This window comes from Nilaparvata lugens, chromosome X, assembly GCF_014356525.2.
Source record: "Nilaparvata lugens isolate BPH chromosome X, ASM1435652v1, whole genome shotgun sequence".
NCBI lineage: Eukaryota > Metazoa > Arthropoda > Insecta > Hemiptera > Delphacidae > Nilaparvata > Nilaparvata lugens.
The window spans coordinates 6,489,363-6,512,240 of record NC_052518.1 but is presented as its reverse complement, the minus strand read 5'-3'; the positions used below and the strand labels follow the sequence as shown (position 1 = coordinate 6,512,240).

Genomic DNA, 22,878 nt, shown 5'->3' with positions numbered 1-22,878 from the left:
GAATCTGTCAAAATTGTTCCCATGGAACGCAGAACTTTTTACCGGATAAATTGTGAATCGGACAATTTACCACATTTCATGTACCCAGAACGGACCCTTTGTTTGTAAAAGTTGGTCGTTTTCTAATTCTCCTACGGAGACAAAAGAGATTTCTTAGAGCTCATATTACTTCAAGTCATTGAGTAACTTAGCTGAGATGTGACCAGATCAGTTCAATTTCAACTTCAGCACATGCACATCTTAAGAAAAACAGATTGATATATTCAAGCATGCAGTAGAACATAACTTGTATGAGATAAGTAGTACATACCTAATTGTGCATTCTGGCGAAAAAGGAATCTCATTCTCTTCACCCATTTTTCATAAGGATCCACCACGTCCAGGAGGTTTTTGAAAAGTTCATGCATCTGTTCCGCAGTATGCTTCAAGCTAAAAAATCATTTATTAATATTAATAACTGAAAAGCTGTATTATTTCAAGTTTGTACACTTAAATCATATAATGTTGACAAATTAATGAAATTTTCTCATTTATTCAAATCATGTCACTACATCAACACGTTCACATTCAGATCAACATTAATGCATTTTAGAAATGGATGAATATGTATTAAATAAAAATCTGGTGTGGTACACTCACACAACTTTCCTTGCTCATATTTGAAACTACGATCAGACTTTTGTATATGTGTATATATAATTGTTTTCAGAGTACTTTTTCCTTTGTGTAAATTGTGAAATTCCATGATTTTTTTTAGGCGTCATTGTTTTAAAGTCGTCAAAACAGCTGTTCTACAGATGAAATATCTCGACTATGTGTTCTTTTTATGAACTGCTCTACCTACCTACCTCATGCACGAGGAGGTTACAAAGTCCATTTCTCAAGGATGGGGTGGACCCCCCATTAGTTTTCCAGAAAGGAGACTCATGCCAGTTAATAGAGCTGATAAATAACTATACAGAGTATGAATTTGAAAAAAATCGGTCAAGTTATTTTGAGAAAATCGTGAAAAACATGGTTTTTTTTAGTAATTATCCGCCATTTTTCTCAAGTATATTACGGAGCTCCTGCAATTTTCTCAGAAATGGGACTCATGTCAGTTGATAGGGCTTATTAATAGCTATCCATGGTATGATTTTAAAGAAAATCGTTAGAGCCGTTTTCGAGAAAACCGTGAATAACATGGTTTTTTAGTGATTATCCGCCATTTTTTCCGCCATTTTGAATTCAATTTTATTGAATTTCTTATTGTCAGATCCTCATGGTATAAGGACCTTAAGTTTGAAATTTCAAGTCAATCGGTTGATTAGGAATGGAGTTATCGTGTTCACAGACATACACACATACATACATACATACACACACACACACACACACACACCACACACACACACACACACACACACACACACACAGACCAACACCCAAAAATCATGTTTTTGGACTCAGGGGACCTTGAAACGTATAGAAAACTTGAAATTAGGGTACCTTAATTTTTTTTGGAAAGCAATACTTTCCTTACCTATGGTAGTATGGCAATGAAAGTAAATAGTATGGCAATGAAAGTAAAAATAATGAGAAATTGTCAAAAATCAGATTTTATAAACTGAGAGTTCATCAGAGATTGACAATGGTGTAACAACCGAAACCGGTCTTTCAAACTATCAATAAAATCTGTAGTTTTTGACAATTTCTTAGTCTTTTTATTTAATATTATGAATAATTACCACAATATCAACTTCTCAACTACATAAAAAATAAAATAAATATGTATTTTAGAATAGGTAAACCTGATACTTACATGAGACAGTGTTCTTGAGGTTTGCATTTTGTGCACAATTTGTCATAATGTTTGATGCACACCATTCTCTGGACATCGGCACTACATTTGCAGATGACAGCTGACAAATAAACTGTTGTTTTACAGTGGACGCATTGCCTGTCGTCGTCCGGAAACCGTTCAAAGCGGAATCTCATACCAAGTTCCTCAGCGCCCTAAAAAAATCAAAACAATATTGAAATTATTCTTAAATTTTTAAAATAAAATCCATGAGGTTATACTAATAGTACGTAATTATAACGCCAACTAGCAGTGTCGATTGGAGTAGTGTATAGAGAGTCAAGTCACATACAGAATGGATAGTATCAATCCAACCCTTGGACCAGTTATAGAATAGACACGCTGGGAAGTCTATCCTCTGAAGCCAACATCTACTGCCAAATCCACCCATCTTGACGTCACAACAGTGACGTCACGCATCGTATGGAAAACTTTCAGATTGTGTCTATTTCAGATTCATGGTGTTTTTAATTTATTTCTAGCTATGGGCAAAAACGATATCGGTTGAGTTATAATGTGTTATGTATCATATCATATCATATCATAATTTCTTTATTCATACATTTGTACAGTGTATACAATGAATAGTGTCATTAATATATATCTTTGATTAGATAAAATTAAAAATAAAATGCATAACAAATAAAACATCTACAGAATACAACAATACCAACATACAATACAATTCAACTCAAAGGAGCTGATCTCATTCATTCAAATATTCATTTATATTATAAAGAGCTCTTCCAGTTAAATATCTCTTAAATTCCAATTTGAATTTATTGGGATTCAGCTCTTGTTGGATTCGCGTCGGAAGCTTGTTATAGAACTTGGCTCCTATGTATGTGGGCTTCTTCTTGTAGAACTCAAGTCTATGGCTTTGCAAATGTAAAAGTTTATCTCTGTTTCTAGTGCTGTACCTATGATTATGTCCTAACGTCAAAATATTAAGACTGATAATATAAGACTTAATATAAGACTTCTTAAATATTAAGACTTTAGTGTGAAAGATTTTCTTTCACACTCATTTTGTCTCAAAGATGTAAAGACTGTAAACTGTCATTATATTCAAGTGAGCGAAATGTTCTTTAACTGATGCTATGGGGTCTAGGTGTAAAATTATTCTTATAGCTTGTTTTTGTGATTTGAGAATTGAATCCATGTTCTGATTTGAAGTAGATCCATAAAGACTTATACCAAAGGATATTATAGAGTGTATGTAAGCAAAATAAATCATTTTCCGCGTTTCCATTTTACAAAAGGGAGACATTTTTCTAAGAGCATATATAATCCACTCGATACCCGTGACAAAACCCTTGTGACATGTTCTGTCCAATTCAAGTTTTGATCTACTGTTAATCCCAAGAACTTGGTAGAGGTGGACTGAGAAATGACTTTGTTGTCCAAATTTATTGAAGGAAAAAATTTTTTTACCTGCTGTGTAGTAAATGTCAATAGGTTCGTTTTACTCATATTAATTATTAATTTATTGTTCATCAGATGTTTTGCCAAAGTGGAGAGGTTTGATTTTGCTATTATCTCAATTTCATTCTGGGATTTGGCTGATATTATGTGATATCGGCTTCAAAGTTATAATGTGTTTTGAAAATAATAAGGTACGGTAGACAAAACTAATTTGTCATGCTGCAATGAGTTCACTTACATCATAACCACGGATAATATTACAGTTACAAGTTACAATATTTATGTGTATAAATTCCAACTTAGGCATGAAAAGATATTCCACTTTTTTTCCTAAAAATTTCAGTGCAATTATATGCTGCGCAGGAGATTACCATTTTCATAAATAATAATTACATAAATAAATAACAATCTGCTATGGAAAACAAGCTATGTTTAACAACAATGTAAGTTATGTAATATTACATTTTTTCTCGATTGGAATCGAATCTTCAATTCGAGATCTATAAAACTTTATAGTAAATATCAGAGTCATCGATATACGTACAACTTTTTTATTGAGAATTATCGTAAATGATTGTGTTGCATGTTCAATGGTATCACTGAAAAAACAAACTCTGTAAACAGAGTTAACAAAATTAACAGATAATATATAGAAATGATATATAAAATTTAAAATAACAGTTTCAAAATAAAGTTTTATTGAGAACAAATATAAGATGTGAATTCTAAACTTGTAATTTATAAATTTTGGTGACGTGTCCATGACGTAGACAATGATTTTGAGATGTGGTTTTTGTTCTGACGACGAGGCTTTCTTCTCTCTAAAAATATGGCTGGCTGTGTGTGTTGTAATTTTGTGCTCTCTGAATAATTTTCTGTTTAAGTGAATTTATTAATGTTTTAAATTGAGTTTTGAACAGTTTTATGGTGTTCTAAGTTTGTGTATTTTGTTTATTGTGTATACAAGCCTATAGCCATTGTGTTTTCAACTATATAAACTGGGATAAGTATTTAGCTCGTAGTGACTTTAGATGCTTGAGTGTGTAAGATATTGTTCTTTGTGTATTTGTGTAGTATATTGCCAAAATTCTTCTGAAGATTATAAGTTCATTTGCTCTGAAAACTGGATTTCTCATTCATAGGCAATAGATCCATTCATAGTTTATCAAGAATCTATTACGTTGGAGCCGATAACTATCCTTAGGTTAATAGGTGTGAAATGCTATCCAACCGATTTAGGAGAAATTGGTAGCACGGCAGTTAAACACCACAAACACTTACACAACAAACTCAAAAAAGTTTTCTATAAATTTATATACGATGCGTGACGTCACTGTTGTGACGTCAACATGGGTGGATTTGGCAGTAGATGTTGGCTTCATCGACTTTCAGTATGAATATACAATGGACCGTGTCTATTATATAACTGGTCTGATCCAACCAATGCATTTTACATGACGCCAAGATTTGGGTGCACCAAGACCACGTCACGTGACTGCGCCATCTTGTTAGAGATTAAAATTACCGCTACTATTACAATGCTAGACATTCTTTCAAGATGGCGGATTTTGGCGTCAGGATACTAGCCGACTTTCCATTCTGTATGCATTCTGTGGTCAAGTAATACAACAACATCTGACATATTCATCAGATATATGCTATGTACATTGTACAGTATGTGGAGTCATGTGTCAACTGTCCTGTTTTAATTCAAAGCCTCCCACATAAACTCCATTCTACAGAATTTTACAACAGAACTAAATATTTTATAGCAACCTTTAAAAACTCCAAGCCAACTTTGAAGATTTCTTAATTGGTTTAGTTGAATTTTAGGTTATTTCACATGATTTCCTATGATTTTGGATTGATTTAAAATGACGTATTGAATGACTTGAGAACAGTTTTAGTATGTTTTACTAGATGCAAGCTTATCTTACAAAATAGACAAAATGAGAATGTTTCAACTTGGTGTCATGTTACATCATACAAGTTTGACCAAACCTTAGCCAACTTCACATTAATTCAGTCACTGAAAAAATAGGACAACAATGGTGCCGATTCTCTGCATTTCTACTGCATTTAATAGTAGATAACTGATAATGGTATATCTGATATAATATTGACTGTTAACTGATATTAAATATTCAACTAATTATATTTCTAGATAGTTCAGAAACAATATGGCACGTTGCGGAGTAATAGTGAGGTCCACGTTATAATGGCAGTGTTTGATCGCCAATGGTATAGCTATCCTTGTCTATCAATCAACAAAGTGGATAGCACTATCTCTTTCTCGCTTTGCTCAGATGCCAGATCGTCTTTTAACAATGTAGAATTCATAATTAATTAACAAAATATTTCATCTTAATTATGAAAATTCATTATGAAATTATTAAAAAATATAATTTCTTGCTTAATAAAATATAATTGATCATTTTAAACGAGAATGAACAGTTAATATTACAACAATAAACCTGTTGCAGCTACCGTCAATGGAAGGCATTGACAAGACCAATATCGGCAATGTTGTTCTCCTATCTTTCTCCACTGCCATTATAACGTGGACCTGACTATAGAAAAGTATAGCACTATCTGCTTTCTTCAATGACAGACAAGGATATCAACACCAATGCTAATTAAGTGCTGACTTTATAATGAGGACCTCACTATATTATTTTGTGAGTCATCTAGTATGAAATTTGTTGATACTTTTTCACATAAATAATCTATCTGAAATTGGGACAATCATATTTAATTGAGAACTTTATATTCATATTTAACTGAGGCATTTAAATGATGGGTCAACATCGAGAGTGTGGGGCCAGGAGGGTTTGTCCGAAAAGTTTGAGACTGGCACAGGTGTTAAGCAGGGCAGATTGTTGAGTCCCCTATTGTTCTCAATCTTTTTAAACGACTTGGAGGATTGCTTGGAGGGTGGAGTCAGTGTTGGTGGGGTCTGCATAAAGCTTTTGGCCTATGCGGATGATATTTTTCTTCTTGCCCCAGACAGAATATTAATGAGAAGGATGGTATCAAACCTGGAGGTGTATTGTGAGAGATGGAATCTAAGTTAATCTGAGTAAGTCGAAGATTATGATTTTCAGGAGAGGAGGTAGAACCAGTCGTCATGATGTATGGTGCTACAACAACAATAATAATAATATCGAGTGACCTGGCTGGCTCAGGTCTGGTGTCAGAGTTTTCAGGTCGCAACTGATCAATTTCAGGGCCTCTGACATGACCTAACGACTGCTTTTTAGGCAGCCGGGACCGACAGCTTAACGTGTCCATCCGAAACACGGGAGTGGCCCGAGATAAATATCTTGCCCGGGCCGGGATTTGAACCCGGGCCTCTGAATCATAAAGCCAGCATCTGATCCACTCGACTACGGCCACTCCTACAACAATGAGCCAATTGAAGTTGTAGGGAGTTATAAGTATCTGGGAGTGAACTTAACACCAAAACTTTCACTGAATAATCATTTTAAAGAGAAAGCTTCTGTAGCAAAGATGACACAATATGTTCAACAGCCTTCTGATCCAGAAAAATATTCCATTCAAACCTAAGCTTGATGTATTTTAGGCAATGTCTAGATCCACAGTATGCTATGGAGCACAAGTCTGGGGAGGAAGAATGATAGATGAGTTTTCAGGTCGCAACTGATCAATTTCAGAACCTCTGAAAGTGCAACGCCTCTTCATTAAGAAAGTCTTCAACCTGCCAATGTGGTCCCCAGATTATTATTTGTACCTGGAAACTGGACTAAAACCGCTGCTGGTTTGTACATTGAGGCTACATATCAAATATATGCGTCGATGCCTAAAGCTTCCGGAACAAAGATACCCGCACATACTGCTGAAAAAAGTGATTGAGAAAAAAGTCTTTAAGCATAATGATTGGAGCAATCTAGAGAAGGTGTATGGGCACAGAATAGATACAGAATGGAAACTTGTAATCAAACGCCTATCTAACCAATGCTTTTTACATGACCCCAATACTAAACACGTCACGTGACCTTGGGAAGTTCCAATCCTGGTCTTCTGATTGGCTCGTGGCAGTGAACGAGATCAATTGATCCGGATCATCAAAGTGATCCGAACCTACCATCAATACTATTACAATGCGGCGCTTCCTAACAAGATGGCGGATTTTGGCGTCAGGGTATAGCCAAGTTTCTGTACTGTATGTATACTGTGGTATGGGGTCCCTGCTACAAGTCTCCTGACGGGCGATGTTCAAGCGATTCTGAACGGAGTTGACGAGAAACTACAGGAGAACTTCGGAAGAAGATTGGTGGTGAGCCAGAGGTGTTCAATCTGCCCACAGCTTGAACGTTTCACCGACTATGTTCATCAGCAGGACGACTTCACGCTGGTCAAATGGTTCCTGAAGGCAAGGACTGAGCTCATCCTGCTGAACAAGTACTCCTTCGATGGTGATGTCAAGACATGTTCCCTCTGCAATTTGAAAGAAGACGAGGATGTGCCTCACTTCATCGCCAGATGCCCTGTTCTCGCTGAGATCCGAACGAGACACCTGCGGAAGAGTATCCTGTCTGAAGAGGAGTTGCGGGCACACCTGAATGGACAGGACTGGCAGGCGTGAGCCGTTAGTGCAGGGAGGCATGGCAGTACACATTCTTTCTAGTCCAGCAGTACAATTTTTGATTATTGTTGTTCAAGTTATTGTCTTTAAACGTTTTACATTTCTTTAGAATCTGAACATATAAATTCCATCTACTCCTCCAGACGGCACTTTGCCATGGAGAAAAAATGCCGACGATAAAAAGTTATAATAGATTTCTTTTGTAATGCAATTATTGTGAAATTGAATAAAGGCCAATTTATTTATTATTATATATTATTTTTTTATTTAATTGAGAAAAATTGATGAATGAGATAAAAAAATAGAATCTACTAACCCATTGACTAACGACGAATTGTCGAAGTTTGAGTTCTGATTTGACTGCGTAGTAAAGGTCGTGATAGGCTGCAGCAGCTATGCGTACATCTGCATCTGCAGCATGTTCTGCAATTTTAAACATCAGTTCATCGTGCGAAAATACATTGTTCCTTTTCAATAAGGAATACTCTTCCACGCATCTACGGCCCATTTTAATCTGCAAAAAAACAAAACATTCAATGGATAACAGTGATTTAGCATATCATATTAGAATCAGTTAGCCTATAATTTAAATTATCTCTCAAGAGTTAATTCATCTATTAGATAGAATTTACATTTATCTTTGTCAGCCAACTCAAACCTATTGGTTAACTCATTTTCCATGTTTCTTTTCTGAATGCTTTCCCTAATTACGTTCGGATTTGTAAAACCAACTTAATAGAGTACTATCGTGTTTGCACCAAGAGAGATCAATTTCAAACTTGACTTAGATGAGCACTACTTGACCTACGATCAGCTGATTCAATATTTTTAATCAACGCTAGTGCAACCAGAACTTGATCCCATTACCCAGGATCCTTCTTGCACAGTATTTTACCAGTATTCAACGCCTCCAGTTTTCCCTGTGATGTTATCTCAAGTGTTTTGATAAATAGGACTTATACTCTTAATAAACCCAATAAGAAAAATTCGGAGGCGTTCTACACAGGTAAAATACTGTTCAAGAAGGAACGCTCATTGCTCTTGGATAAACGGCATACTTACATTATCGTACATAAATAGTATCTTACGTCAAAAGGACGGGGAAGGGGCCTTTTGCAGGCGAGAATGATGTTTCTAGTCGAGGCGTTAGCCGAGACTAGAATTTCATTCGAGCACTGCTAGAGACAGTCACGTCCAAGTAACGTACACAATTTTTTGTCATAATGATCTAAAGAAGAACAATTGAGAAATAGAAAACATTACGTGTCTATTCTATAACTGGTCAAGTAGGAAACATACTCGACTGTAAAGAAAACATATGGTTTCATTACAGTAGAGTATGCTGTAATGAGAATCATATGTTTATTTGTTCAGCAAACAGCTGTTTACCGGCTTGATTTCATGCATGGAAAACAGCTGAGATTTAATGACTATGACAAAAACAATATTGCAGATCTGTTGTAACCTGTACACATTGAATGACTTTACATATATTTCTTATAATCAATTGTGATGATCTTTTGCGGCAGCCATACGCCGAATATATAGACACCACTTTTTACAGACATGTTTATTTTGATGTGCGCGACATAATGATCACTCTGTAGATAGCATGATTATTCCCCATTGAATCAAAGCTGCCAGTTGAAAGTGAACTCACCCAATCAGCCGGAGCGAAGTTGACAGCTTCAGCCAGGTTGAAGCCTTGGTTGAAACCGCAATGGTAGGCTCTCGGAAATGTGATCATGAATTCGCCCGCTTTTTGGTCCATTCTGTATACCGGAACGCCTGCAAAATTCCATACCGTCTATTATTTCCAGAAACTATGTCAGTATGAAAGATTCGTGTTCCAATCAAAAGTGCAATTCAATTGATGATATTATATTGACAATATACTGTAGTATTCATATACTGTTCGATATAAGGTTATCTATCAAATGATTTCAAAATATACAAAGTAGTATACAATACACATATAGGCTCAACTCACATTTACGCGACTCAGGTCGAGAAGACACTCGACTCTATAGTAAGGTCCACGTTATAATGACAGTATTTGATCAACTTTGGTTTTGCTATACTTGTCTATCATTCGACAAAGCCGGTGGTACTATCGTTTTCTAGGTCCACAACGGTGCCAATTATGTTTTTGACAGTGAAGAAATATGATTAATTAATGCAGAGAATCGGCATCGCTATTCTTCTATCTTTATCCACTGTCATTATAACGTGGACCTCACTATAGTCTCTTCGACGCAGCATGTGTTTTCAAATTGTGACGTCGCGGAGACTAGAAGCGACTGGTCTGGTGTCACCATTTGGAAACACATGCTGCGTCGAGAAGAGACTAAAGTCGCAGTCTCTTCTCGAACTGAGTCACATAAGTGTGAGTTGAGCTTTTGAATAGTTAAAAAATTAAAATTCATCAAACTGATTTACTAGGTTGAGTTAACCTTATCCAAATATTGTTTGAAGAAAGGTTACCTCCCCATTATTCCAACAGAGTAATATCCTATTACGATTTGAAGTAAGGTAGCATTTAATATTGCTTTATTTCCTTAAAAGAAAAAAAAGATCAAAACAATCTACAATCTGAAAAATCTGAAAGTTTAAGGTGTAAATTGACTGACATGAAGCTCGAAGAAGCTTTTTTTTGCAATAAAATTGTATCAGAATTATGCGTGAAAAACTAACCTTATTTTACGAATGTGACATAACCTAAAAATGTTCAAGAAAAATAATACAAGGATTGGCTTGGAATTTATATTCCAATCTGAATGTTATTAATCAATGTCATATTCAACATATTAATATAACAATAATAAATTATTATTCCAGTTTTTTTCAAAAGAAATACGTTTTCAAACTCAATAGCCTAATGAAATTTTTATTACAAAATTACTGGTTAGGATCAATGATCAATAATATTATAAAGTAAAATAAAATGTTTATTCATTCATCTTTCTAAAGGTTAGGATTTGCTTTGAATAGGCCTACAAAGAAATCGAAACGTATTTTCACAAAATAGTTTGGAGAGCGTGCTCATTTGAATTATCCCGCTGCAATCAGCTGTTTTCGTTTTGCTATGATGCCAACAATATAACAGCAAATATTTGTGAATTTCCCTCATGTTTACTACATTAAAGTCCTGGAATCAAATAAGTCGAGAACTTTATAGACCCCGGAGTTTAGAAGATAAAATCGTGACTGAGAAAGACGATTTAGACCCGAGCGCTCATTTCAGTCCTGGATTTTGTAAGTCCAGAACTTATAGATCCCGAGTTTGGAAACCATCCCTCAATGTTTATATGTTGCGCATTTACGGCGAAACGCGGTAATAGATTTTCATGAAATTTGACAGGTATGTTCCTTTTTAAATTGCGCGTCGACGTATATACAAGGTTTTTGGAAATTTTGCATTTCAAGGATAATATAAAAGGAAAAGGAGTCTCCTTCATACGCCAATATTACCGTAAAAATCAGACTATAGAATTATTCATCATAAATCAGCTGTCTTGTGGACTATAATACTACCCGTTCAAAAACATCGAACATCTTGAAAATGTATCTTTCCATCAACGTTAGTAGACAGTTGTCTACTAACTTTGTCTTTCCATAAGCTGAGGCCATGATTCTAGTTTAGAGTTATTGATAGAAAACTTTCTTTACATTTTTCTTTTTCAATCTGATAATCAAAATTGCAACAAATGAAAAGTGAGAAATGAAGTTTGTAGGAAATCAGCATTATGGTAGTTTATTTTGTTAATTTCAACACAACGACTTTTCGCCAACACGTCAACACAGAATGTTCTCTGATGGGTTGCAGCGCTCACACTCACATTCCGGGACGACACGTCACGGTGCGATAGGACAGATAGCTCTATGTTTATTTAGGATTTTTTCTAGACATTTTAAATTGATAAATTATTTATCAATTTTTGAGAAAACAACAACAGGTCAATGTAACTTATTGAGCGCGAGGTCTACTGTTCACAGAACTACTAGTTATTGAAAGTATTGATAGGAAACTAACGAATGTGGAATCATCTCCACCAATTCCACTTGCTCTTTTAGAGCAGGATGTGCTACAGCAGAACTGAACACTGAGTTTACAAATAAGCCAGGGTTGAAGGTGGGCTTTATTAATGTTCAAGGCTTGGTTACTAAGGATCTTATTGTGAATGAATTTGCGAAAGATAGCAATATTGGTATTCTTTGTATCAGTGAGCATTGGTGCAGAGTGGATCAAAATATCTTTCACAAAACTGAGTGATTAAAATTTGATAAACAGTTCTTGTAGGACGCATCATAAGAGAGGTGACGTTGCAGTCTACAACCGCAATACAAATGACTCTTTTGTGTCATTGGATTTTGACAGTCTCTGCAGATTAGACTTTGAAGCTACAGGTGTGATAAACCGTACTGCCAGACTTGTAATTGTTTTTCTATATAGGTCTCCGAATGGAAATTCAAAAAGATTTCTAGAGCATTTGGAGAAACTTCTCGGCTATCTACATACACCTGAATATAAAAATTTTCAACTGTATATTGGTAGAGATGTTAATTCTGATTTTGATGTAAATAGAGACCAACGTAGTGTATTCGATTTGTAAAATTTATTGAGACAGTACTATATGATATTTACAAACTGTGAAAATACCAGAGATGAGAAAGAATACGTTATCTAATGCCTGCTTAGATCATGTATTCACAAATGCCAGGAATGCCGCCGTTTCAAATAAAGGTTTAATTTTTTCTCTCTCAGATCATAAATTCCTAATAGTTGAATGTGGCAACAGTACAGCTGAAATTGATAATCCTCTGCGGAAGGTAGTGGTGACGAGACCTATCAATGAGGACAAAATTCGTACATTTAATAAATGCCTAATGATGCATTCAAGAAATTTTTCCATCACTTTAATAGAATATTTAACCAGATTATCCCTCAAAGGAAATGTACAATTAATAATAATGGAAACAAAAGTATTAATGATTGGTACTCTCCTCGTCTCTCATCTCTTAAGGAGCACTAGTTGCTACTGTTGGCTGTACATGACAGATATAGAACAAAAGATACTAGACTAGCTTATGTTAAATGTAGAAACGAGTACAAATTGCTATCAGAGAGGCTAAGAAATCTCATAATGTGGACTTCATCGAGAAGTTGAAGAAGAAATGTAAAGCTGATTGGAAGACAATAATTAATAATGTAGTCAGAGAACCTAGACGGACAATTCAATCAGTTAACCTAGCGCCGCAGTGCAGGATGGTTTCTCACAGCTTGGCGTTGTTGTCATTTGAGATGGGAGTCTGGCTTGGAAGTGTTTCGGCCGCATTGCAGGATGTTAAAAGATCTTAACCTAGCTCCGCAGTGCAGGCTGGATGCTTGGCTGAATCGGACTAGGCGCTGAGACAGCAAATAATAGCAACGTTGGTGGGAATGCTAGCGGCCGCAGTAACATCTTCCACCCAGCAATGGTCGGCGTAGTTCCGCCTGGTGGACAGACGAAAGATCAATCCAGTCGGTAATTTGATCCCTCCAGCCAGGCTCAGCCAAGTAGCCGAGACAATATAACAATGGAGTGACGGTCTTATTCGTGTCCATCGGCAGTTTTCTTTCTCACGACTATTTTGATTTTTGTGCTACCAGTAAAAATTTTCCAGAAACGTGGTGTACTACCATATTAATGACTTTTCATGATAATTTTCAATTATTTAAAAACATTGTTGACATTCTGAGCTTTCAGGCTAAACTTGGGGTCGCTGAGAACGAATCTGCAATCAGAATTTCTCTATCACTAAAAATAACGAAAAAACCCAGCTGTTGATCTTCCGGCAACCGTTAACAGTCATCCTGCAATGCGGCCGAAACACTTCCAAGCCAGACACCCATCTCAAATGACAACAACGCCAAGCTGTGAGAAACCATCCTGCACTGCGGCGCTAGGTTTAGAGCCACTCTGAATGCACTGGGTGTAAACCTAGCGCCGCAGTGCAGGATGGTTTCTCACAGCTTGGCGTTGTTGTCATTTGAGATGGGTGTCTGGCTTGGAAGTATTTCGGCCGCATTGCAGGATGACTGTTAACGGTTGCCGGAAGATCAACAGCTGGGGTTTTTTCGTTATTTTTCGTGATAGAGAAATTCTGATTGCAGATTCGTTCTCAGCGACCCCAAGTTTAGCCTGAAGGCTCAGAATGTCAAAATTTTTTTTAAATAATTAAAAATCATCATGAAAAGTCATTAATATGGTAGTAAACCACGTTTCTGGAAACGTTTTACTAGTGACTGGAGTTTTTATTGACACACAAAAATCAAAATAATCGTGAGAAAGAAAACTGCTGATGAACGCGAATAAGACCGCCACTCCATTGTTCTATTGTCTCGGCTGCTTGGCTGAGCCTGGCTGGAGGGATCAAATTACCGACTGGGTTGATCTTTCGTCTGTCCGCTAAGCGGAACTACGCCGACCATTGCTGGGTGGAAGATGTTACTGCGGCCGCTCGCATTCCCACCAACGCTGCTATTATATGCTGTCTCAGCGCCTAGTCCGAGTAAGACAAGCATTTAGCCTGCACTGCGGAGCTAGGTTTACTTCTATAGATATGAAAGCCATCAATGGGCCTAGTCTGCCAAAATGCTACAAGTTTTGTCATGTTACGACTGAATTTGTCGCAAGAGTAGTTAAGGGTTTTAGGTCTTCAGATAACAGGGACGTTTATGGAATCTCAGTGAATGTATTGAAGGAAATTATAGGTAGTATTTGACGTTCTGTTCAAGTAAATACCTAGAGGAGGGAGTGCTCCCGGATGAACTTAAGAAGGCGAGAGTTGTTCCAGTATATAAGAAGGGTGACATAAATTGTCCAAATAGTTACAGACCCATCTCGACTATACCAATCCTAGCAAAAGTTCTGAGAACGATTATGTAGTATCTACAACTCTCCAAACATTTTTTCCTTGATGGAAGAGTATCAATACAGCTTTAGGAAAAATAGATCCACAGTAGATGCACTCCAAAGAATGGCAGGAGATATATTGAAGTCATTTGAGTTGGGCAGCTACACGCAGGCCACTTTCTGTGCCTTGAGCCGCGCATTCGATTGTGTAGATTTTGAGATTCTCCTAAAAAAATTAAGCTACTACGGAACTGGGCACTCTGCCCTGAAACTTTTAAGGTCTCATCTTTTTAATCGCTCTCAATTAGTGACAGTAACAAATCCTCCATGCTCGGTGTAGAATCCGGAGTGCCACAGGGCTCTATACTGGGTCCTTTCCTTTTTCTCGTAATGGTGAACGATCTGCCTGCCTATATGGGAGACGGACACTATGCTGTACGCGGATGACACCACATTCATGAATAGAAATCTGTCACATGGTTACACTTTATGGTTGCTATGGGCAACCAACTTAATTATTACCTTGTTTATAAGTTATTCAGTTTGTACTCAACTTTATAATAAAATGGATGTTAATTGAACATATAATATTCATTACTTTAGAACATAACATTGGCGACGAAGGTGAAAATTGGATAAATTGATAATGCCGAAGAGAAATACTACGGTGCCGACCAGGCACAAGGAAGGAAACGATACGGAACAGCAACTAAATGTACAAACAAACAACCTTCTCAAACCAAGAGAATTGGCGATAGACCCAGACTCTCCTACGGCTGAAAGGGATTGGAATCACTAGAGAAAGACTCTTGAACATTTTTTGCAGGTTACTGGAACGAAGCCTGAATACCAAATGATGATGCTGGCACATTTTCTTACACCTGCGCTATACGAAATAGTGGAAAACTATTCAACGTACAAGGAGATGATGTCCATGTTGGAAGAAATGTTTGTTAAACCCAAAAACGAAATTTATTCTCGATACTGTCTTGCTACAGCGAAACAACAAAATGGTGAGTCAATCGATCATTTTTACACTGAGTTAAAAAGGCTCAGCTTAGCATGTAATTTCTCTGTGCCAATGTGGACAAATTCAATCAATGAATCACCTAATATCTGAGTGTCCACAACACTCCTATCATGGAGGGCTGACACAAGTTCATGATGCTGGAGAAGAGGCATGTCAGTGGCTCCACAACTTACTAGATTCTATTAGTATTTAACATATTAAGGCCCGGTTGCACAGCAGCCGGTTAAATTTTAACCGTGATTAATTCCACGAGAACCAATCATAGAAGGCCTTTCTGATAAGACGGCTTCTCTGATTGGTTCTCGAGGAATTAATCACGGTTAAAATATAACCGGCTGCTGTGCAACCGGCACAAAGTGTAAAATTATGTTTTTTCTAACTTTGACCTATGAATGCATATGCATATATATATACTGGTGTAACTACCGAAGAGAATAGAAACGAACACATAAGAGATGCTTTTGTTTCGGGGAAATTCGACAGAAATCAAAGAAAAACTTTTTCAATTGGGGAATATGAGCCTGAAAGAAACTGTAGCTCAAGCACGTATTTTTGAAACCGCTAAAGCACATGCAGATTCATCCAAAAATGAATGTGAACATGAATTATATTGATGAAAATGGAGTGAATCAGATTAACAATGGAAATAATCGTTATAGGAATAATACTAAAAAGGAGTTTACAATGCAAAATGAAACTCGTAGCTCTAAATCACAAACATTAACATTTGAAAAACTAAAAGGGAAATGCTATCGCTGTGGCTCACCACATCATCAGGCATTTAGTTGCCGTCACAAAGAAACAATCTGTAGGAGATGTGAAAAAGTTGGTCACATAGCAAGTTTAAGTTTACACAATAAGTCTCAATTAAAAATGAACTACAAGCAACATCAAAACGAAAATGAGGCGAATGAAGAGAGCGAAAACGACTATGTAATTAATGATATGAATAACAAAAACAACGACAAAATAGTAATTATCATTGATATTAAAGGGAAAACAGTACCGATGGAATTCGATACGGGGGCAGCCCTCAGTACAATGTCTTATAGAGTTTAAAAAATTGTATAAATCAAAGAGATTTTTTTCAAATAATGTTGAACTTCGTACATAATAAAAGTTCTTACAACCAGTACTACATGCACTGCAGGAGAATCTGTATATTCTTATACAGTATGTATATTCTTATATCTTATACAGGAGAGCCTATCAAAACGAGAGGTGTAAAACTTGGTAATTGCAAGTATAAGACCCAAGAATTTGTAGAAAAACTTTATTTAATTGACCAGGATGTTGATACCATATTTGGAAGAGAGTGGCTGAGAGAAGTCAAATTAGATTGGGCTGAAATAAAAACTCTCCAAATAAATCATGCTTCAACTATAGAAAACATGTTTAACGAATACAGTGATGTCTTTGATGGGAAAATTGGAGTCATTCCAGATTATTTAGGACACTTCAGAATCACGGATGAGGCACAACCAATTTTCGTGGAACCAAGACAGGTACCATTTTCTCTCAAAAGTAAAGCTGAAAGTGAACTCACAAGATTAGAAGATTGTGGTATTCTAACCAAAGTTGATCACTCGGATTGGGGAACTCAAATTGTTCCAGTTGTTAAACCTAATGGACAAGTTCGCATCTGTGCTGATTACAAGGTCACTGTAAATAAACTAATCAAAGATGAGAACTACCCAATTCTAAGGATAGAGTACATTTCCTCACAAATGAATGGAGGCAAACTTTTTTGCACTCTGGATATCTCTAATGCTTACCTCCATATGCAAATGGATGATGAAAGTGCTAAAATGTAAACTCTAAGTACACATAAAGGCATGTATAGAGTTAACCGGTTAATGGTTGGAGTCAAAGTAGCACCTGCTCTTTGGCAGATTTTCATGGATAGAACTCTGCAAGGAATCCCTGGCGTACAATGAAACTTTGACGATATAATTATTCAGGGTAAATCAGCGGAAGAGTTGATGGCTAGACTGTGTATGGTACTAGAACGAATGCGATGTAACAATTTGAAACTGAACAGAGATAAATGTAAATTCTTTGAAACAAGTATAAAATACCTTGGACATATTATTGACGCTCAAGGACTTCACAAATCAGAAGACAAAGTTGACAAAGTTTATCTGGTCGAGTCAGATAATAGCTAAAAAGACTAAAGAAGACAAGTTCTTACAACCAGTACTACATGCACTGCAGACAGGAGAATCTGTTGAGAAATTGGGTTTCCATGACAATGAACTGTCACTTCAGGATGGATGTATATTCAAAGGTTGTAGGGTACTAATACCAGAAACACTTCAACGCGATCTACTCAAAGAACTATTGGTCTGTATGTATGTGAGTGTGTGTGTGTGTGTGTGTGTGTGTGTGTGTATGTGTGTGTGTGTGTGTGTGTGTGTGTGTGTGTGTGTGTATATGTGTATGTGTGTGTTTGTGTGTGTGTGTGTGTGTGTGTGTGGTGTGTGTGTGTGTGTGTGTGTGTGTGTGGTGTGTGTGTGTGTGTGTTGTGTGTGTGTGTGTGTGTTGTGTGTGTGTGTGTGTGTGTGGTGTGTGTGTGTGTGTGGTGTGTGTGTGAAAAATTAAGGTACCCCAATTTCCAAATTTCTATACGTTCAAGGTGCCCTGAGTCCAAAAAAGTGGTTTTTCGGTATTGGTCTGTATGTGTGTGTGTGTGTGTGTGTGTGTGTGTGTGTGTGTGTGTGTGTGTGTGTGTGTGTGTGTGTTGGACACTTTGGTATGGATAAGATGAAAGCTTTGGCTAGAAGTTATTGTACATGGAAGAACATAGACAAGGACATTGAAAATATGGTAAGGACTTGTAAACAAAGTTGTTTGAAACAGAACCAACCAAAGAAAGAACCAAGACATACATGGCTTGCTCCTCAAGGACCATGGGAGAGGATACATATCGACTTTGCAGGACCAACACAAGGACAGTACTATTTCATCATAGTGGATTCATTCACCGAATAGACTGAAGTAATTCCCACTAAAAACACGTCTTCAGAATGGTGTATCAAGGAACTACAAAAACTATTCCCCACATTTGGCCTTCCCTTGGTTTTTATCTCATACAATGGTAGTCAATTTATATAATTTACTTTCAATAAATTCTTATCTGCAAACGTAGTGATACACAAAACAACGGCACCTTACCACCCATCTTCCAATGGGCAAGCAGAAAGATATGTCCAGACCGCAAAGAATTCATTGAAGGCAATGGAAGATGAAGAAGGAAAACTGGAAGTTAAACTCTTCAGGTTTCTTATGCTGCTTATACAGTCACCCAATGCAACTGGATCGAACGCTTACAGCTTAATGTACGGAAGAGATATTAGGACACGCCTAGGACTGCTGCGGCCACGGTCTAATACAAGAGCAGGAGCACACCAAGGAACTAGAAGAGCCAGGCGAGAGTTTAGGGTGGGAGACAAAGTACAGGCACAAAATTATTCGAATCCACGACTGAAGTGGAGCTTTGGAGAAATAATTGCAACGCCTTAGTTTACAAAGCCTTATCCGGGAAGCTGAAAGTGTAAGGGAACGAGCTGCTACCTGGTTCCTAACAAATGGATTTGTTCTGAACGAAGATAAAACTGAACAAATTAATTAAAATTTGAAATATGGTGCTCCACACAATAATCCGTCTAGTGTGAAGTTCCTTGGCATCCACGTGGACCCTAAACTCACATGGGAACCTCATGTGAAATATATAAGCACCAAGCTATCCAGATTTATCTTCTTACTACGAGGTCTTGCCAATGAGGTATCGAGCAAATATTTAAGAACAGCATATTTCTCATTTTTCCACAGCATAATGTCGTACGGTTTACTTTTATGGGGAAATTCAGCACACATAGACGATATTCTACTTCAGCAAAAGAAGGCCCTTCGAATTATTACTGCCTCTTGATACTTAGAACACTGCAGGCCAGTGTTTATAAATAACAGAATTTTGACAGTAATTAATCTATATACATATTCTGTTTTAATACACGCAAAGAAAAATCTGCACAGGTATCAAACAAGAGATAATGTTCATTCCTATAGCACTAGAAACAATAGGTAGATTGTCAAAGTCATTGAACAGTTTTGAGATTGTTGGCCAAAACATGTTTAATAAGTTATTTTGACAGTAATTAATCTATATATTACTGTATTCTGTTTCAATGCACGCAAAGAAAAATCTGCACAGGTATCAAACAAGAGATAATGTTCATTCCTATAGCACTAGAAAAAATAGGCAGATTGTCAAAGTCATTGAACAGTTTTGAGATTGTTGGCCAAAACATTTTTAATAAGTTACCACCTGAACTCCGAACTGCACCTCTCAATATATTCAAGGCAAAGATGTATGATTGGCTGGTTCAAAACCCACTTTATAAGCTGTACGAATTCTCTGAGAGAAAAATGAGTGTTTCTTGATTCATCTTCTTGTCGGAGATTAGAGAGTTATGAATATTATAGTATCACTTAATGTAGCATGAAAAAAGTAGCATAAAATATCATCAAGACCTCTGCCACCCCGGCATCACAAGATTTTTTCACTGGACTAAAGCTCATAACCTCCCATACTCGGTAGATGACATCAGAGAAGTCTGCATGGAATGCAAGATCTGCTCAGAGCTGAAGCCAAGATTCAACTGTTTCAAAGGAAAATTGATAAAAGCAACTCGGCCTTTTGAAAGGATCAACATTGACTTCAAAGGACCCCTGCCATCATCAACTAGAAACAAGTACATCCTCACTATTGTGGATGAAAATTCGAGATTTCCCTTTGCCTATCCCTGTCGAGACATGTCATCAGAAACAGTAATTCAAAATCTCAATGACTTATTCACCACATACGGCTATCCTTCATACATACACACTGATAGAGGGACCAGTTTTCTATCAAAATATGTCAAAGATTACTTAATGTCCAAGGGTGTAGCTACCAGTTCCACAACACCTTACAACCCTCAAGGTAATGGACAGGTGGAACGCTACAATGGAATAATTTGGAAGACAATCCGTTTAGCCCTACGGTCCAGGAACATGGATACTTCTCACTGGGAAAAGGTACTCTTAGAATCACTAAGCAGCATTCGCTCGCTTCTCTGCACGACCATCAATTGCACACCTCACGAGCGAATGTTCATTCATCCTCGTAATCCCACGTCTATGACAAACTTGCCATCCTGGCTGATCAACGCCAAGGATGCATGGATGAAGACCTTTGTAAGACGCAGTAAGCAGTTGAAAAGGTAGAAATTATTCATTTGAACCCTCATGTCGCTCAAGTAAGACTTTCTGATGGAAGAGAAGTTTCTGTCAACATTCGTAGATTGGCCCCGGTAGGTTCCACCACTGGGAGGGAAGAATGATATGATAATCATATGTAATAAATCAGTTGTTTGAATTATTCTAAATCATCAGAAAGTTTGTTATTTTATCTCAGTTTATTTTAGGCAATAAAAGCCATTATTCCAGCTCTTCAATGGTCTCTATTACACTTAACAGTCAGGTACTGTTTATTTATTTTAATGTACATTCGTTGACGTTTTGTCTTGCCTTCGTGGCCTTCTGACAAGAAAATATTATTATTATTACCTTTTTTCATCAAGGCGTTCGGGTTGACTAGCGTGTCTAGAAGTTGCAGAGTGTCAGGTTGAGCTTCGAATAGTTCAGGAGCAAGTTCTTTCACAGTTTCTTCAAATTTTTCTGCGTACTGGCCAGGAACACTGTACCACGTTTTAACATCACCCCTGAAACAACATAAAATAAAATGGAATTGATCACAAAAAAATATGAAGAATCAGTATTTACAGCCGTATAATGAAACTTTGACCCAATCAAAACCCATTTTCTGATTCATGTCCAGCCTCGCATTGTGCTGAAACAGACAGGTACCAACGGTTCTTAGCAGGTTCGCATTGGAATTTTGCTTTTAAAAAAAAATTAATACCCAATTCCTGTAAAAGAGATATAAAATAGAATAAAAAATATTTTTGTTTGATCCACCTGTCATGCATATACCTTGATTTGGTTGTAATAGCTGCATCTTTGAATCTGGATGATATAATACTAACTTATCATGTGTTTTATAATATTACAATATTATAAATAACACCACAGTGGCGCAAGGAAACAGAATATTTTGAAATAATGCCAATTCCATGAAAAAAAATAATACTTGCAGATTACTAATGGCATGTATTCAAATTTCCTATTTTAGTTATAATAATGTGAAATTTTTCTTCTATGTTTGGTCCCTGATTGTCAGTCAGCCACTGTTCACAGTACTCAATTCCCTAGGAGAGAACCCTTCTCCATTACCACTTCTCCCAAAAAGTAGACTTGGCAGAAAAAAAAAATATTAAAAATGAAAAAAAAATATATATATATATTATATATATATATATTATATATATATATATATCTATATATATATATATATAATATATATTAATACATATTTCAACTTCGGAAATTAAATGGAAATTGAACTAGAATTAGTATATCAGATATTGATCAATATTAGAAAAATAAAAATTAGAGAATAATAAATAAATAAATATAAAATTGCCAAGCTCTACTGAAGGTCTTATATATCAGGAACCCCCAACTTCAGCACTGTTTTTACTTTGAGCAGTCATAGAGCTCCATAGCTCAAGACACTGCCGAGTTAGGGTGCAATGACTCACCCTAACATGTTCCACCAGTAGTAGTAGTAGCACTTGCTCACTAGCAGCCTTCCACTGAAGAGCCAGAAGAGACCACCAGCCGAGACCACTACCGAGACCAGGAGCAGAGCAGCGAGCAGGCCAATGAGGGAACCACGGCGAGACTAACCGCAACATGAGGTGTCTTTCTTGTCTACTACCCAGCCGATGCCTAGGAGGAACCGAGCCGGCCGCCGAATCCAGAAGAGGAGGGCCCTACGTCGGCTTCGCCAGGTGGAGGAGAGGCTGAGGCTGTACACCGCCGCGCCAGCTGCGCCCCAAGACTTCGCGCCCCAGCCTAACAACTGGCGCGCGGTCCTGGATGCGCGGGTTGGGTGCCGAACCGACATCGGAGTGTG

The 22,878-nt window shown here is 37.0% G+C and overlaps 1 protein-coding gene across 5 annotated transcripts in view; it reads right to left on the bottom strand.

Annotated features, from left to right (window-relative positions):
• LOC111050833 (lysine-specific demethylase lid) overlaps positions 1 to 22,878 on the bottom strand; it is a 64,395-nt gene that overhangs the window by 6,269 nt on the left and 35,248 nt on the right. For all 5 annotated transcript variants that reach the window (XM_039442317.1, XM_022337193.2, XM_022337194.2 and 2 more), the window contains 5 exons: positions 21,408 to 21,562; positions 9,532 to 9,659; positions 8,188 to 8,385; positions 1,802 to 1,995; positions 311 to 429 (listed from right to left, as the gene is read on the bottom strand). In XM_039442317.1, the coding sequence (XP_039298251.1) occupies positions 311 to 429; positions 1,802 to 1,995; positions 8,188 to 8,385; positions 9,532 to 9,659; positions 21,408 to 21,562 (794 nt within the window). The remainder of the gene's footprint in view (positions 1 to 310; positions 430 to 1,801; positions 1,996 to 8,187; positions 8,386 to 9,531; positions 9,660 to 21,407; positions 21,563 to 22,878) is intronic.